This window comes from Lissotriton helveticus, chromosome 7 (genome assembly GCF_964261635.1).
Source record: "Lissotriton helveticus chromosome 7, aLisHel1.1, whole genome shotgun sequence".
NCBI lineage: Eukaryota > Metazoa > Chordata > Amphibia > Caudata > Salamandridae > Lissotriton > Lissotriton helveticus.
Genome location: NC_136068.1, coordinates 1,208,982,792 through 1,209,000,474, shown reverse-complemented (window position 1 = coordinate 1,209,000,474; position 17,683 = coordinate 1,208,982,792). Strand labels below are relative to the sequence as shown.

The 17,683-nt window shown below is 41.7% G+C and overlaps 1 protein-coding gene across 1 annotated transcript in view; it reads left to right on the top strand.

The window, feature by feature from the left end:
- RAB11FIP4 (RAB11 family interacting protein 4) overlaps positions 1–17,683 on the top strand; it is a 1,218,119-nt gene that overhangs the window by 619,470 nt on the left and 580,966 nt on the right. The window contains exon 7 of the mRNA XM_078654398.1: positions 10,549–10,637. Within this exon, the coding sequence (XP_078510524.1) occupies positions 10,549–10,637 (89 nt within the window). The remainder of the gene's footprint in view (positions 1–10,548; positions 10,638–17,683) is intronic.

Here is a 17,683-nt window from a genome sequence, read left to right as displayed (position 1 = left end):
CTTTCTACTGTTTCACCATCAGTTTACACTATAAAATCTGGGAGTTATTTCCCCCTGCATCCATCCCTGCTCTAAAATCTAGGAGGAGGGGGACACCCTTCTGCTCCCTACAGTTCCTATGGCTAGGGGTCCTAATTATCTGAGTTCTGATATGCCATTCCCAAGTGCATATGACCTTTTAGTGCAATTATGTTTCACAAAGTTTGATAAGCACCACAGAAGGAGCCCCAAAGTCCTTTCAGACTTTCCTACTTCGCCCCTCATTAAGGGCCAGATGTAGGTAAATATCATTTACCGATTCTAAAATACCGAATTTTACTGATTCGGTATTTTAGAAGCGATAAATGATATGTAGCTAATGATTCGGTAAATTTTACCGAATTTGTAAAATTCGGTAAATACCGATTTGGTATTTACCGATTCGGTATTCCCCATTCATTCCTATGGGCCTGGAGGCCCATAGGAATGAAAGAAAATTACTGATTCGGTAAATACCGAATCGGTAATAGGGGGTAGACCTACAAGGGTGGCAGGGTGTCACATTGACACCCTGTTGCACCCCTGTATAGTGCATGGGTGCATATGTGGCACACATACATGCCCTAAGGGCATGTATGTCTGCCACATGGCACAGTTGAAAAAACTTGTAGTTGGTGGTAAATAACAAATCCTTACAAGTGAAAAGCACTCACTTGAGTGCTTCCTACATTAAGGTTTCGGTAAATTACCGAATCCTTAAATTAGGCCCCTACATCTCAAATGCCTAATACCGGTCGGTAACAGCTGAAATTCGGTAATTTCAGCCGTTACCGACCGGTATTAGGCTTCCTACATCTGGCCCTAAGTGTTTGATGAAATTCCCGATTTGACCAAAAAACAGAGTTGTGTAGCGAAACGGTGATTAAATGTTTGGTGAAAAAACCTGCATCTCAAAAATTTGCCTTAAAACCACTCCGCAAGTAAACCCTTGGAGAAAGGTGCCTGGGGAAAAGCACTAGGAATAAGGGAAAATCCACTGTAATCAGTGTGCAAGCTCCAGATCATGTGGCTATCCCTAATGCTGAAAACAAATTTGTGTAGTCAGGGGAGAATTTTTCATCTGCTAAATATAGCACAAGGTATGAAAGATTTTGCATTCGCAAACAGTGCGAATCGGTAAAATCAGCCGTTTTCGAATGCAAAATAGCCTTTCTTGATTTATGGAAGGCTTTGTAGTCGCAATTTTAGGTAATTGCAAAAATTGTGATTACCTAAAATTGCGACTACAAATAGGGAATCGCACATTGTGATTCCCTTACTACAAGTATGCAGCCTTTTCCAAATGCAAACTGTGCATTTAGGAAAATGCAATTACCATCGACTTCAGGTCGATGGTAACCATGTGCAAACTTTGAATAATGCAAAAAAACTGCATTTTTCAAAGTTCCATGAGGTGCATACAGGCCCTTAGGGCATGTGTGTGCTTTACATGGGCACATTTATTTTTTGGGGGGTGCTTCAGGGGATCCTTAGACCCACGGGCACCCTTAGCTTTGCAGTACCTGATTAGCAATTACCAATTAGGTAATCGCAAATTAGCTAATGCAAAACCATTAACACCTATAAGCCTTTCGGCCCATAAGAAAGAATGGGGTAGTATTACCTAATACTGATTCGCTATTTACCGAATCGATGTTAGGTATAATTTAGGAATCGCGAAATTTTTGGCAAATCCTTATATACATAGTATTTTGTGATTACCAAATAGTGATTCGGTAAAAATCACGATTTGGTAATCACAAAATGCTTATTTGATTAATGTGGCCCAATGCATTATCGTCTTTTAAAGATGTGGAATCTCCAGCCCATATACTGCCAACTCAAAATGAGCTTGTGGCAGATTGTGTCTGCACACGACTTATGTGGACAATTACTAGTGCTAATTGTTACACTGTTAAAACAGCATTGTGTAACTGAAGACATACCCCATAATATGTAATAAAGACAAATGATGCTCCATTACCCGCAATAGACATATTTAAATTATGTATGTATATATAGGCTTTGTGGGAACATTTAATACACGGCTGCTCCAGCCGTGGAAGTAAGCACCGCCATTAACAGGCGGTAGGGAGGACGGTGGCAGTGTCTCCCCGACCCGCTGACGCCCAGGTCTGAGAGCATAGACTTACGCTGCACATGAATATTTTAATGTGATTTGAAAACTGGAAAATTGAATTCTGATTTTAAAAGCGCCGTGTTTTAAAACTGTATAGTGTAGAGTCATTGCTGATTGCTAGTAGCGCTATACGCTAAAAGATAACACTGGTATTTACTAACTTACCTAACCTGTGCTCGATCTCTTGTCCTGCCCGCCCCGGTCCGACTCGGCAACCAGTGCCGTTGAGCGGAGGGCGGGTCAGGCAGAGCCAGGTCACTTCCGCTACCACAGAGCGGTTAGCGCTCTAGTTTGCTGCACATTGGGAGGTATTTAGGCAGCGAGGAGCAGGCGGCATTTGCGGTAGGGAGGACGGTGGCAGTGTCTCCCCGACCCGCTGACGCCCAGGTCTAAGAGCATAGACTTACGCTGCACATGAATATTTTAATGTGATTTGAAAACTGGAAAATTGAATTCTGATTTTAAAAGCGCCGTGTTTTAAAACTGTATAGTGTATAGTCATTGCTGATTGCTAGTAGCGCTATACGCTAAAAGATAACACTGGTATTTACTAACTTACCTAACCTGTGCTCGATCTCTTGTCCTGCCCGCCCCGGTCCGACTCGGCAACCAGTGCCGTTGAGCGGAGGGCGGGTCAGGCAGAGCCAGGTCACTTCCGCTACCACAGAGCGGTTAGCGCTCTAGTTTGCTGCACATTGGGAGGTATTTAGCCCCCTCGTCACAGCAAGCGCGCAGCGGTCGCGCGCAGCGAAGCGCCTGAGACGCGCCAGAGAGAAGCCCGTCTGCGCCCGTCCGCGGCAGGACGTGGCTAGGGGCTATGGTATTCCCGACTGGTGATATTCTGGGTACCAGGCTGGTATATCTCTCTCATACTTTACATCATTTACGCTCTAATTTGCCATCATTAAATTGCCCATCATCATCTCATTGTTGCCCTGAAGGGCCTTTTTCGTGTAGGTTTTGCCATATACAATTTTTGACGCATAGCGTTTCCTATCAACAACATTCTGATAATATCACGACTATTCAGACTCTTGGAGGTAGTAACCTATTGTGTAATGTTAGATCCTTAGTTAAGCACTCAACTGAGGTCTGGGATCTTATCTCCACCTACAAGCCAGATATGTGTTTCTTAACTGAAACTTGGCTTAAGCCTCACACTACCCCCGCTATTACTCTTGGCATACCTGTGGGTTATAAGATTATTAGGCAGGACAGACCAAAAAAAGTTGGTGGAGGGATAGCAATCGTATTTAAAGACGACATTTCTGTCGCAGTTCTAGACCAATGTTGCACCCCTGAATTTGAGATGATGACTTTTAGGATTGATTCATCCACTAAATGTAGTAGGAAAGGGGCCCTGGTTTACCGCCCGCCTGGCCCTTTGAAACTCATGCCCAAAATGTTAGTGGAAGCAATAGCACCACATATAAGCCCAGATAAAGATTTTTTATTACTTGGGGATTTTAATATTCACAGTGAGGAAGAAAATAACAGTGAGGTACAATCCTTCATGACCGATATCTCTCTTCTGGGACTAAAACAATATAATAGTGGACCCACACATCAAGCAGGACATACTTTGGACATGATTATAACCAACTTTCCTGGTATTGAATGTAATGTTCCTAAACAATATCCCTGGACAGATCATTCTATACTTGAATTTTTCATGCCAATAAATGCTCCTCGATCCACTGCATGTATCCATATTCCATCTAAACGAAGGCAGTGGCATAAAATCACTAACATCACTTTTGAACAAAAATATCTTTCCCCTCCTGTTGTATGTACAGACGACATTAATAGCGCTCTTTTGAAGTGGGATTCCGCAATTAGTGATGTAGTAGAACAACTGGCCCCGATAAAGACCTTCAAAACAAACCTTACCAAGAAACATGAAATCTGGTATTCGGAGGATTTGCGTAGTCTCAAACGTACAGCCAGGAAATTTGAAAAGACATGGAGAACTTCTCACTTGGAAGGAGATAAAGCTAACTATAGGATGGCTCTTAACACCTATCACAAAGCCATACGTTCTGCTCGCAAGCACTATATCACCGCTCAGTTAGAGGCAGCTGGTAATGACTCAAAGACCTTGTACCAGATTGTCAATACATTTCTGAAGCCCGCCGCTTGCGAGAGTGCAGACATGGCTTCACAACATCTTTGTGACAGTATATCGAGCTTCTTCTCTGACAAAATTGATGCCATTTACAGGAGAATAGAGACAACAAATACTGATAATAATAGCCAGGATTACTCTGCTTTGGTACACATGTCATCTACTAAAGCTACAAAGTGTCACTCCTTTAATGACTTTCCGGAAATCACTCTGAGTGAGGTCCAAAGACTACTTATGGACATTAAAAGCGGAAGCCCGGCAGATCGGCTCCCAGCCAGACTCATGGGTCCACTAGGGAGCACACTGGGCCCTGACGTTCAGAGGCTAGTAAACCTCTCATTAACATCTGGAGTAGTTCCACAATGTTGGAAAAAAGCTCTTGTTAGACCAATCAGGAAGAATTCATCTATTCCTTGGACCAATTTGTCTAATCTTAGACCTATTTCCCTTTTACCATTCTTGGGAAAAATCACTGAAAAGCATTCCAATAAACATCTATCCACCTATCTGGAACAATCTGGCAGCCTCGATCCATCTCAGTCAGGCTTTAGGCCAAAATACAGCACTGAAACGGCCTTGCTGTCGATAACAGACGATCTTCGGCTGTACCAGGACAAAGGTTATTCTGTGATCCTGGTACTCCTAGATTTATCGGCAGCGTTCGATACTATTTCTCACAACATCCTTATCGAACGCCTGTCTGAGAGTGGAATCGGTGGTATTGCACTGGAATGGATCAGAAGCTTTCTCTCCAACCGCACCCAATCCGTCACCATGGGTGATTTTAGGTCGGAGGAGGTTAACATCACCAAGGGGGTCCCGCAGGGCTCATGCCTGAGCCCGACCTTGTTTAACATCTATGTGGCCCCCTTGGCAGATGTAACCAGAGCTTATGGATTCCACCCAGTGTCATATGCTGATGATACGCAGCTCCTCTTCCCTTTTAAACATCTTACACCGGAGATAATACAATCCTTCTCCGATGGGATGAAGGCAGTTGCAAGGTGGATGTCCTCCAATTTCCTCCAATGCAACGTTGGAAAAACGGAGGTGATGCTTTTTGGTGATGTAAAGGTCCAATGGTCTCCTGATTGGTGGCCTCTCGATCTAGGCCCAGTTCCTGAGCCCAAAACAGTAATCAAGAATTTAGGAGTCAGATTGGAACCAGAGTTGACTATGAAACATCACGTCACCATTACGGTTGGAACATGTTTTCACGTAATAGGTCTCCTCCGGAGGATTTTTCCGTTCCTCCCTGATTCTTATAGGAGAACCTTGGTTCAGGCTCTGATTATCAGCCGCCTCGATTACTGCAATGGTCTTCTGGCAGGAGCTAATGAAGAGGTTCTCAACCGCCTACAGGTGGTACAAAATACAGCAGCGAGGTTGGTGCTTAATGCACCTCCTAGGTCTCCCTCCAGACCTTTATTACACGAACTACACTGGTTGCCAATACGGCAACGAGTAAAGTTTAAGACCTGCTGTATTATCCATACATTTTTCAAAAAGGGGAGAGTATGGCCCATACGGACAGAAGTGGGGTAAGGACCCAATAACTTTACACGAAAGACAAGAACCCACACTTCCATGAATTTCACACCATATACTTTAGGGATGAAAAAAGATAAACACTATTTAATGTGTTTACCTTGGCGATTAGTTGCGCCAGTTTTATTCATCAATTTTCACGAAAAGAGAACATGTCACTATAGTCAAGAGAAATATCAAAGCCTTAAACGTAATGGCCATATAGTGTCCAATATTTACAATGAAAAATTAAATATTTACAATGCAGAAATGTGATTTAAACAACAAATTGACAAAACATACATAAATTGTGAAACTGTGCAAAAATAGTACACAAACGTCATTATGTGATATCATTTCACAAATAAAATGAGGGGAAGAATTATCCACATGTGGATAATTCTTCCCCTCATTTTATTTGTGAAATGACATGTGGATAATTCTTCCCCTCATTTTATTTGTGAAATGATATCACATAATGACGTTTGTGTACTATTTTTGCACAGTTTCACAATTTATGTATGTTTTGTCAATTTGTTGTTTAAATCACATTTCTGCATTGTAAATATTTAATTTTTCATTGTAAATATTGGACACTATATGGCCATTACGTTTAAGGCTTTGATATTTCTCTTGACTATAGTGACATGTTCTCTTTTCGTGAAAATTGATGAATAAAACTGGCGCAACTAATCGCCAAGGTAAACACATTAAATAGTGTTTATCTTTTTTCATCCCTAAAGTATATGGTGTGAAATTCATGGAAGTGTGGGTTCTTGTCTTTCGTGTAAAGTATTATCCATAAAGGCCTTAACGAATTGGGACCAGAGTATTTGGCTACAAAATTTGTTCCATACGCTCCTACCCGCACCCTTAGATCTGGTGAACAGCTTTTGCTAAACATTCCTAAAATCACTAAATCTAGGCAAGGAGGTAGGGCTCTATCTGTGGTAGGTCCTAATTTCTGGAACTCTCTTCCGCTTTCCTTAAAACAAGTTAGGAACCATCTCAATTTCAGAAAATGTCTGAAAACTTTTTTGTTTACCTCATGTTAACATATATCCGTTGGTTCATACTAAGTTTTGGCTATAAAATTATATTCCCTGTGGCCTTCTCTAAGCTTTTTTTTCCCAGGTGTCATCAGCGCGGAGATACTCCTTTGGGAGTTTATTCATAGCGCTATATAAACACGCAAATAAATAAATAAATAAAACACTGGGAATAGTCTGTGTGGCTGTGACCTTCACAGCCTGTTCCAGCGCAGGAAATCATGACAATTTTGGAGGTGATTAGACAGACTGGGGCCCACTGGAGGGCTGTGAACAAAATATATTTGATACAGGCGAACGAAAATCAATTGCAAACATCGGACCCCACCAGAGGGGAAGAATTGGGACTGCCACGCCCAGCATGCATTTCACTGGGGAAAAGCATGCAACAGAGGGGAGAAATACTCGTGACAGTCCAGCCCGGATTTTGCAGTGTGCCTACCCCATGATTAAGGTGCAGGTGTGCACAGAAACGCGTCGGGGATTTTAATCACCAGCCTGTTCAATCGCCTTATTTTGAAATAAAGGTTCTGTGAACATTTTCCTGTGGAGTGCTGCTTTAAAGCTTGGAGGCTTTGTGGGAACATATATATATATATATATATATATATATATATAAAAGACGACTCCTCCAAGAAAGAGCAGAGGCCACGTTAGGGGACTGAATACTCGGCGAATGCATTTCGGCTTCGTTAAGCCTTCCTCTGCGTCCACAGTCATTAGCAGTTGATAGCGTCAGCGTGGTTTTAAATATCCTGCCCCATGCTGATATGCTGTGTTCCGCTCCGCCCCAAAGCCTGTGTCCATGCTCACCTGTTGCAGATTACATAATGTGAGCAAACTGCAACACCCAGAGTTCATCACTTCATCCAGGTAGGTAATGCGGGGGTGGAATGAATCTGCGGAGTTCAGGGCACCACGATGACACTGAATCCAACTGGCTGTGTAGTATCTGAATTCATATGGCCCCTTGGGTCCCCGGACTGCATAAACCACCATATATATATATACACACACACACTGTTTTGGAGCACCTGTGATTGTAAGAGAACAAATATATCTCGGAGAAAGAAATAAACTAAATCCACTGGATGACTCAAAAATGCAAAATTACTAACTAGATTTACCAATGTGGATATACCTCCATATTAGACAGCCAAAAAGAAAGAGTCTATAGGTCCTGGCAGCCATATACCACTATAATCTGTCTTGCAAATATTCAGTTCTACCATTGGCTGCTCATCCAGGTTTAGATGCCCGAAATCATATTGAGGAATTTTGTTGCTTTGACCTTCACAGCACCCATGAATTAGAGTACAAATAAAGAGGCATCAACGAACCTGTAAAAATAAAATCAATCGACCTAGGTTGCACATGTTCAAGTTTTGGTATTTACATAAAAAATAATGGGTTACAGGATGAGCTCTGGATAACCCAACACTTCACAGGCAAACAGTGGCAGGAGGTAAAAGAGGGAAGGACACATGCTTTCGTCCTGCCTGAGGGAAAGGATCTCGTTACTGTCCTAATTGGATCAGAGGCTGCAATCTGCAGACAACTGACTCCAATGTAATTGGCGAAGACTCCCAACGACCTGGAAAGATTGACGCTGACGAGGCTTGTGGTACTGTCATAATCAGTCACCATGTGAAGAACATACACAGAACATACCAGCAGAGACTGTGCCATCCCTTGCAGCTAGAACCCGGCCTGAAAAGAGACCCAGCTTCCCGATAACTCCACTTAATGCTAAACCGGCACTATAGCGCTTTTCGCAGCCTGGAAGACTAATCTTTAGCTTGAAGACTCTCATGGTGATCAAGTTTACATGAGAAACCAGTTTTTTCCCTCATTCTCCAGACAGGTGGCACAACAGCAGATGAAAGTGATTGATTGAGACATTATGACCTGGAGTGGTCAAGGAAGAAGAGAAGGCAAGGCCCTGGTTATAGGAATAGAACAGAGTTCCACGAGGATCCCAAATGTTGCTCAATCAAACAGTGCACTAACCTACTCTCTGGGAATAGGAGAAATATGGTAAACCTTAAAGCTTTAGTTTTGAGTAAATATCTGTAAATCTCGAAATCATCCAGATTTTCCCTAATAGAGAACTTAAGAACGCCATGAGTGTTGTCGCGAAGCTCTGATAAAGGGTACACATTCACTAGTGATGCAGAGCTGGTCGCTCTAAATGTCTATAATATTAGTTGACAGGTATAAGGCTACTTCTTGTCATCAAAGAATGCTCATAACAGCTCAACTTTTAGGGACTAAGCCTGATATTGAATGCCAGACTCAACATGACAAATGGCAGCAGTATCAATTCTTAGGCTTCCGCGACAAGAAAGTTCAACACCAATAAATCAGAACTGCAAAGGCTGGACGGCGAGACTCTGGGCCTGATTCGCCAAAGTGACTTACACGTTTGCATAAGTTTACTATTTGGGGCTTTTCACAAAAGAGTGTAAATTTACTCCAAAAGTGTAACTTGATTGGGGTGCCTGACACCGGACACCTGACCTGCAGCTGAAACAAGATAGTCTCTGACACCTGCACTGAGAGTGAATTGATTTTGATTTTAATTTCTCTGTGAGCAATGTCACGTTAACAACTGTGTCACTTAATCCTCCCTGCCCTTGTTTAAATTCCCGAGTCCCCATCTTTGCATCCATTATGATCTGGAAATGGCAGTCAGGGCGGGGTGAGGTGGAACAGGACAATTTCTTTGTCCTTGGTGACCAGTGCTTGGTAGTATTTGCCATTCTTAAGCTCAGCCACTCCTCATGTGTTCTGTGGTTGTGGGAACTTTTGATGAAGAGGTATTCTGTGTTCTCAAGGTTAAACTTCGGATGATTTGAAGACATTCAGAAGTCTGCCCAACTTAAGCGTGGTAGCCTTGCACAGTATTGCTGTAGTTCCCCCATTAAAAGTATAACAGTCCCCCGAAAGGAGGTGGTAGTGTCATGCCTGTACTACTACTATGTATTATGCCTGCTTTGTCAGGTAGCATGAACTTCAGACTCCATCTTCATTGCTGCTGAGACTAACCATAACTTAAAGTGCCCTTTTCAAATCGACAACCTTACAAAACCTGGCTCCAGGCATAGCATTGACTATAGAAAGAACAGCTCTACTGCCTTTGACAATGTTTGTTAAACAACTGCCCTCCACCCCCGAGGCATATCGGTTAAAATCAATCAAGAGATTTAAAAAAAAACCTTGGAACTAGCGCCCAGTAGAGGAAAAAAAAGATGACCGGAGCTAAATGTTAAGTGATAGACAATTCCATAGCATCAGCTGGAACTACTGCTGCTTGCGGGTGTTACAGAGATCTAAGCATTTATAAATGGGATTTACGATGGGTAGCGTTTAGCAGGAGCTGAGTTTGGGTTCACTCTGACGCTATTTTTTGTTGTGCGCGGGCACTGGCGGACCAGTGCCGCGTTAGTTGTTTGGTTGTACACACTAGAGAGGATGGAGTCATGTTCTTTCTTCCACCCAGTGCACCAGCAATATTAAAGCAAATATTATGACTGAAAAAGATAGACGGGGGAATGTTGCCACCTAGTGATTACCTATAAGAATGCCATGTACATTTTGCTTTGTCATTATGTCCGTGTAGTGGAACATCCAATGTTACCGTACAAGATGGTTAAATAAAGCTACAATGTCTCTTTCACGTCTCTCAGGTTGCGAAGAGCTGATAAAAGAAGTTCTAGGTGTTGAAAATGCCGGACCCGACCATTATGAGCCCGAGTACGTGGATTACTATTATCAGGTAAGGCGCCCGATCATTGTATGTACAGTACTGTGGCTGTATGCAGCACGTGACCCGCTGATTATGGGATGCGTCACACTAAAGTGCACACATCTCAGGAAACCCATTTTAGCAAGTGAAAGTCTTTCATTACTCCCCTATTCTTCGAAACTGATTTTAATTAATAGAGGTAATTATGGGTGCTGTTCCCAGTGACTCGAAAATCAAATGGATGCATAAAATTATAAAAGTATTTTATAGTTTTTCATGGCACATGCAGTGAAGAGATGTAGCAGCCTACCATCTCTCATGCTATGTATATTTCAGGTGGCTTTCAAAATGTAAATGTGATATTCATGTGTGAAGTACTCCTGACGCTTAAGGGTGTGCCCGCTTTTAGATTGTGTTACCCAAAGGCCAAACCGAGAGAACCTTTTCAGTGCGCCTTCCCCTTTTTAAGAATGACTGCAAAACTCTCCAACAATGCCAGTTTACTGTGCCAGCGTCACCCTGGCCATTTGTGAGCACCCTATGACAGTAGTGTCCCGAAAAGCACCAGGCCTCGCTTTTTGTAAGTGCACCCAGGTCTGTGACAGTTCTTTCTTTATTCATGTGTCTTAAGTAGTGGCCCAAGAGTGCTTGCACGATGGCAACAAGTGCAGAGTTAGAGAGGGTAAGGTTGTAGTGTATTCCACAATTCATGTAGTCCTTACTATCCCTGTGCAGGGCGCTTATGTGCTTGCCTACTTGTATAGCATGTGCTATGCAAACAAATGATGGACGGAATGTTGAATAAATCATACATTCACCCCCAGTCAAGAGATCTGGGTTAAATCCATTGTTCTTTTGCTCACCATGCCACCCCAGTTTAGCCCCACTGGCGCACTTTTTTGGGTGTGTGGTTAGCAGTGTTTTGTCTTTATTTTGCTCCTATGTACAAAGTGTTTCCATGTTGTGCATGATGACAACCGGTGCAGTTATGATGGTCTCATGGGATGCAGCGCTTAGCAGTGTGGAGGATGAAGCGGTGTGAGAGAGACGTACGCAGTTTATGGTTTTCTATAAACTTTCAGCAGCTCTGCAGGCCCCTTTATAGCATTTCTTATGTTCATAGTCCATTTAGCCTTCTACTGCACTGGGATGTCCATTCTAAATATTTTGTTCAAAGTTTAGGGTCCTGAGCAGACATGGGTTGGAGGAAGACATGGTGGGCAGATCTACTTAGATGGACTTTGGTAATATCATTCCTTATCTGATTGTCCTTGTCAGATGTCAGGCGATCACAGTACATAGTTTGTTGAGACCTGTAACGGTAGACAAATGAAAGGTCTTTGTTGTATAGTGGCATGTGGCAGATCTCTTCGGGTATTCCATGCCTGTTCATTTGGTGATGAGTGGTTTGTTGCTGCAGACTGGTACAGTACTGGGTGAGGGACATGACCCACACCAGTTTTGTCTTATGTGAGTGTGAGAATGTGAAGCAGTTTAAGGAAATCATTATGCAGTATTAATGAACTACAATCAACTGCACCCTTCCTGAGTGTTATGGTATTAGTGTCTGCCATGCGGGTTATGTATTGTACTGTAATTGTATTTATATAGTATTTACTATCCTGATGAGGCGTAGAAGCACGCTGCTCCGGAACCCAAGTTTAGTTTTTTTCTCCCTGTGATTATTGCTGGTTACTGAGATTAGTTTGTGCTCATAAGGAAGAGCATTCCATGCTTTTACACCAGTTTCTATGTGGTAGATGAAGTTAATAGGAGTCACCTGTGATCTTTAGTGGGAGAGGGTATGTGAATTGATGCAAATGGTTGGTGGTTCTAATAGATGAGCTACGGAAGATTAAGTATTGGTAAGTTGCAGGGGTATCACTTTTAATGAGAGGTTGCGATCTTTGATATGAGGTGTGGGCAATGTGCAGAAATACAATGATAGGGATTAAGGCGAACATGCATGTGACTTAGAGTCAGCTTTGCCCATAAAGAGGACGTGTGCAGAGGGTGGAAAGTGAGGAGAAAGTTATTCAAAAGAAAAAGGAGAGTCAGCAATCTTAAGTTTTTATTCAAGGACATTTTTCCATGCAGGTTTTTAGGAGTATTGTGACTGCTTTTTGAGATAGCATGCAAATCTATATAGAGAAGCAGCATTATATGCATTTGGTATTGTGCTATATTAGGTAATTTTGATAGGCACTGCAATTAGGTGAATAGTCTCTCAGCTACTAGGCTGTGGCTAGACCATCTGTTCAGAGGTTCGAAGTGTAAGGTAATGACTGGCCCCATGTATAGGGAAATATCGCGAGTTTAGGCCGTGCCCAATGGAAGCAGGAACCTCATGATCATATCAACATGAGGTTATGGACAGGGTAAATAAAGCAACATCGAAAAGGAGATTCTGCAAATGCTGGAGTGGATGTTTTGTGATGCTCGCCCTTGCTCATGGCACTGGAGAGGGGTGAAGGCAGCCTACCCAGACAGTGTAAGTGTATTACCTGCAATCCTATGGGTTGAGGGTGGAGACTTGAAACTAGAGTGAGAAAGAATGGAGACAGGGGTCCTTTTAGAAATTCAATGGGGGCCTTGTTGGGAAGGGGCTGCTGATTACTTGTTTTTCCTGAGAACTCTAGGTTTGCTAGATAGTAAGTGTGAAGGATGGGACTACAGTTTCTATAGTTCAGGTGAGGGTGTTTTTAGGCAGGGCCTTTCCATTTGTGCCTTTGATTACTGACACAGGAAGGCTACATGACAGGCAGATCCAAGATCTCACACTGCATTGTGTCTGTGTCATGGGTGCTCCAGATTGAAGACAGCCCAAGTGCTACCTGCCCTGAGAAGCATTACTTTTCATAAATTTACTAAAACAGACCTTCACCCTCTTACAAAATGGAAAACAAATAAGACAAATGAACTCATAGACATAGGACAAATACCAAGCAAGGTGATTTCCTAATAAAGATTGATTTCATCTTCTTGAAAGATACAAAAATTGTGTTATTTCTCAGTTGTGACGGACTGCTCCTGTGTCTAGCACCTTGATTCCCCAGTATGCACTCTATGATAAGAGTCATGCACATTTTTGCTAAGAAGTTATAGTGAAGCTCTTGCATTGTTGGCTAGAGGTTTGTTTTAAAGTGAAGATTGAGTGGCCTGGTCTTCCAGAATGAGTGGTGCATTTCACATGGTACTTTGAATTATTTGTATGGGACTCTGTCATTGGCTATTCATTTTCATTACATATGGGGGGGCATACATCTGCAGAAGAGAACCTAATGCACAAAGTACTATCATCTGACGACTAAGGTTCAAAGTACTTGTCTGTCCTGTGGCATGCATTGATATTAGCTACTAACTATGTTTGAAAAAGCTGTATCTGGTGTGTACAAATTACAGTGATCTGCTAACTACAGTGGGTAACACCGTTTATACTGTGAATACGTTGCCTTTAGTTACTAACTGCGATGTATTACACTGTCGTACTGTGACTAGATTGTGGAAGTCTGGTGAACAAATTGCCACCTCTACTGACTACAGTGGTGAACACTGTATATACTACCACCCTTTTCTAATTAGTAATACTGGATTATGCAATGTAACCATATAGGCAACATCTGCCTATTTTAGTTAATAATAGTGTTTTGTATGTCTGTCTATCTATCTATCATCTATCTATCTATCTATCCATCCATCCATACATCCATCCATCCATCCATCCATCCATCTCGCTATCATGCATGTAGTGCCCCATACCTAACTCTAACTATACTGAAGGTATTGTAGCTAGTGTAATACATACATACATATATATACACAAAGACAGATAGATAGATAGATAGATAGATAGATAGATAGATAGACAGACAGACAGATAGATAGATAGATAGATAGATAGATAGATAGATAGATAGATAGATAGATAGATAGACAGACAGACAGATAGATAGATAGATAGATAGATAGATAGATAGATAGATAGATAGATAGATAGATAGATAGACAGACAGACAGACAGACAGACAGATAGATAGATAGATAGATAGATAGATAGATAGATAGATAGATAGATAGGTAGGTAGGTAGATAGATAGATAGATAGATAGATAGATAGATAGATAGATAGATAGATAGATAGATAGATAGATAGATAGATAGATAGATAGATAGATAGATAGATAGATAGATAGATAGATAGATAGATAGATAGATAGATAGATAGATAGACTCTATTTCCTTGCGAGGCAATGGCACTGGAATGCAGTTGTATGTGAATACTTACATCAATGCTAGAAAAGGAAGTGACTATCTGAGAAAGATGCACTTAATTAAACATAATGCAAACTGTGAATAAATATATTAGTATTTTTAATGACAACACTTTTATGTATTATGAGTAATACATGTGATAACTTAGTTAGGTGACTTAAAATGTATTTTCCTACTAATTATAGAAAGATAGATAGATAGATAGATAGATAGATAGATAGATAGATAGATAGATAGATAGATACAAATTATTTCATTTTTGGTTCATGGTTACCTAATATTTTTAATAGATGTTGATTAACTGGCACTGTAGCTTGACTCAGGTGGTAATGATTACGACTTTGTTTGAGCATTGTTTTATTCGTCCTCAATATCCTGTGTAAGATGTGATCCTTGGTTAGACCTTTTCTAAACATTAACCAGCAGTGCAGTGCTTTAACAAAACAATAATGTGATTCGAAATAATTATGTTTATTACATGGGCAGTGATTGCACGTGACACAGTCTCACAGGTATTTCCTTTGGTCACCATGGAGGGATTGCATGAAAGTTGACCTGCAATGGAGCCATCTTGTGCAGGCATAAATCTGCCCTTTATGGGTTAACTTAGTGTTTACGTTCGGTTCAGTGTACTCAGGCTGCATTATCTGTGCACTAAGGTACCAACATATATATACAACTTGGTCTAGTAATCAGCAAGCTAGCCAAGCAGTTATATAAACATAATGCCTGGCTTCATGCTCATACATTATTACATGTAAAATTCAGCTTTGGTCAGACCTGGACGCTGTCCTAAGGGGATATATGATTTGTAGTCTTTTCAGGAGTAACTCGCCTGAATCATCACACACTCTATTTCCTTGCGAGGCAATGGCACTGGAGTGCAGTTGTATGTGAATACTTACATCAATGCTGGAAAAGGAAGTGACTATCTGAGAAAGATGCATTCGATTAAACATAATGCAAACTGTGATCCAATATATGAGTATTTTTAATGACAACACTTTATTGTATTATGAGTAATGAATGTGATAACTTAGTTAAGTGACTTAAAATGTATTTTCCTACTAATTATATGAGTTACTTTTTGACATGGCTTGTGTAAAATGATGACACATTATTTGTAAATAAATATGATGTTATTTTAAAACATGACGCGCTCAAATTGCACGTATTTTTGTTCACATGTACAATCTGCATGTTATGATATTGTTGTCTCATTATTAAGGACAATAACAGAAAAATGGAAGATCCCTTATTATTTGCACAGTTGGTCTGCTCTTTAAGTGAAAGCCTCAATCAAAATAAGGTATTTTGGCATCTTTGGTGATGTACATTGTAGACACCTGCCCTCCATGTTTGTTATGTGTGCTGCTGCAGGCATACTGGAAACACTCCAGAGATACGTGTTGGTGATGCCATGGGCAACCGCCTATGTGGCCTATGTATAGAAAAGGTAATACGTGACCCAGAGCTCACAACTTTCCTTAGTTCAAGTGCAGCCCGTGAGTATAGATGAGGAGGTTTCTTGGTTGAAGACTCTGTTTTTAAGCAAGCCTTACTCAAAGAGGCCTGACCTGATGTTCAGGAGGAAGAAGCAGCCTCTCGCACTTAAGGACATTAGCGGCTGCTTCCGAACGGGCTGGGTGAAGGTGGTGGGCAGGGAGGGAATATTAAAAAAATAAAAATACTTACCTGGAAGTGGCCGACTGGCTGTAGCCTCTCCTCCGTCCTCTTCTCTTCACGCGGGCAGCAGGAAGCACACAGCCTCCCAGACTCCCCTGACCAATCACAGCTCTGCCTTACAGAAGCGTGATTGGTCTGAGTACAGCACTCAGACAGGGGCTGGGAAGCTGTGCATGTTATCCACCCAGGCTGTAATGCAGCCTGGGGTAGAACATGTAAAGTGCTCATGACTGTTTGGCCGGCCCGCGGCGGCTGGCCAAAATGTCATGCGCACTTAGGTAGTGTCTACCACTCCTACCCCGGCTCTAACCAGCCCAGCCAAATCCCGTTCTCCAACCAACTGAGCCAGTACAGTTAAATAAATGAAATGATATAACCTTGTTATTATCATTTTATTTTTCAGTTTTGAATTGCTCAGTGGGGCGTCGCTCCTGGGCCATAGCGGAGGAGCCGCCACTGCATAGAGACCAACATTCTTCGATCCTTGGAGGCTCATCCTAGTTTTGTTTTGTAAACAAAGGTTTATGTAACACTGCTTTGCTATTCGTATGGCTTTGCACTCCTGTTGGTTTAAGCAACTTTCACGCTTTTTTTAGGACTCTGTCGCTATGTGTTTTCTGATTGAGTAATATCAATCATGTCAGTGTGTTGTGTATATGATGAGCATGGTTGATGTGTGTAACAGGACAGCTTAACCAATTTAGGTGAGTGTCACCAAAGGGGCTGTTGTGTGCGTTGCCTGGATTTAGGTATGTGCATGAACTAACTCACACTACGAAGTCAAATGAGGGTCAATGCTGGTGTATCTTTCCCATTTTAAGCACAAATTGGGTGAATAAAGCACAGGTGTTGAATATTGTTCAAAAACCATACAGTTTCCTGTGGCTTGTCCTATTTGAAAATTGTTGTCATGGTGGAAAGCATGACATGACCCAGAGGGTCAGCTGAATGAAGTGTTCTTTGAGAACGTGTAGTAGGCTGTGGAGGATTCCTTCACTTAGGTAAGACAGCTCACATAAGGTAGATGTTTAGCATCAATTTTATTGTACAATCCGCACAAAATACCTCACTCACCAAGAGGCTGGTAGTAACTGCCAAAGACCTAGTCTTCTAAATTT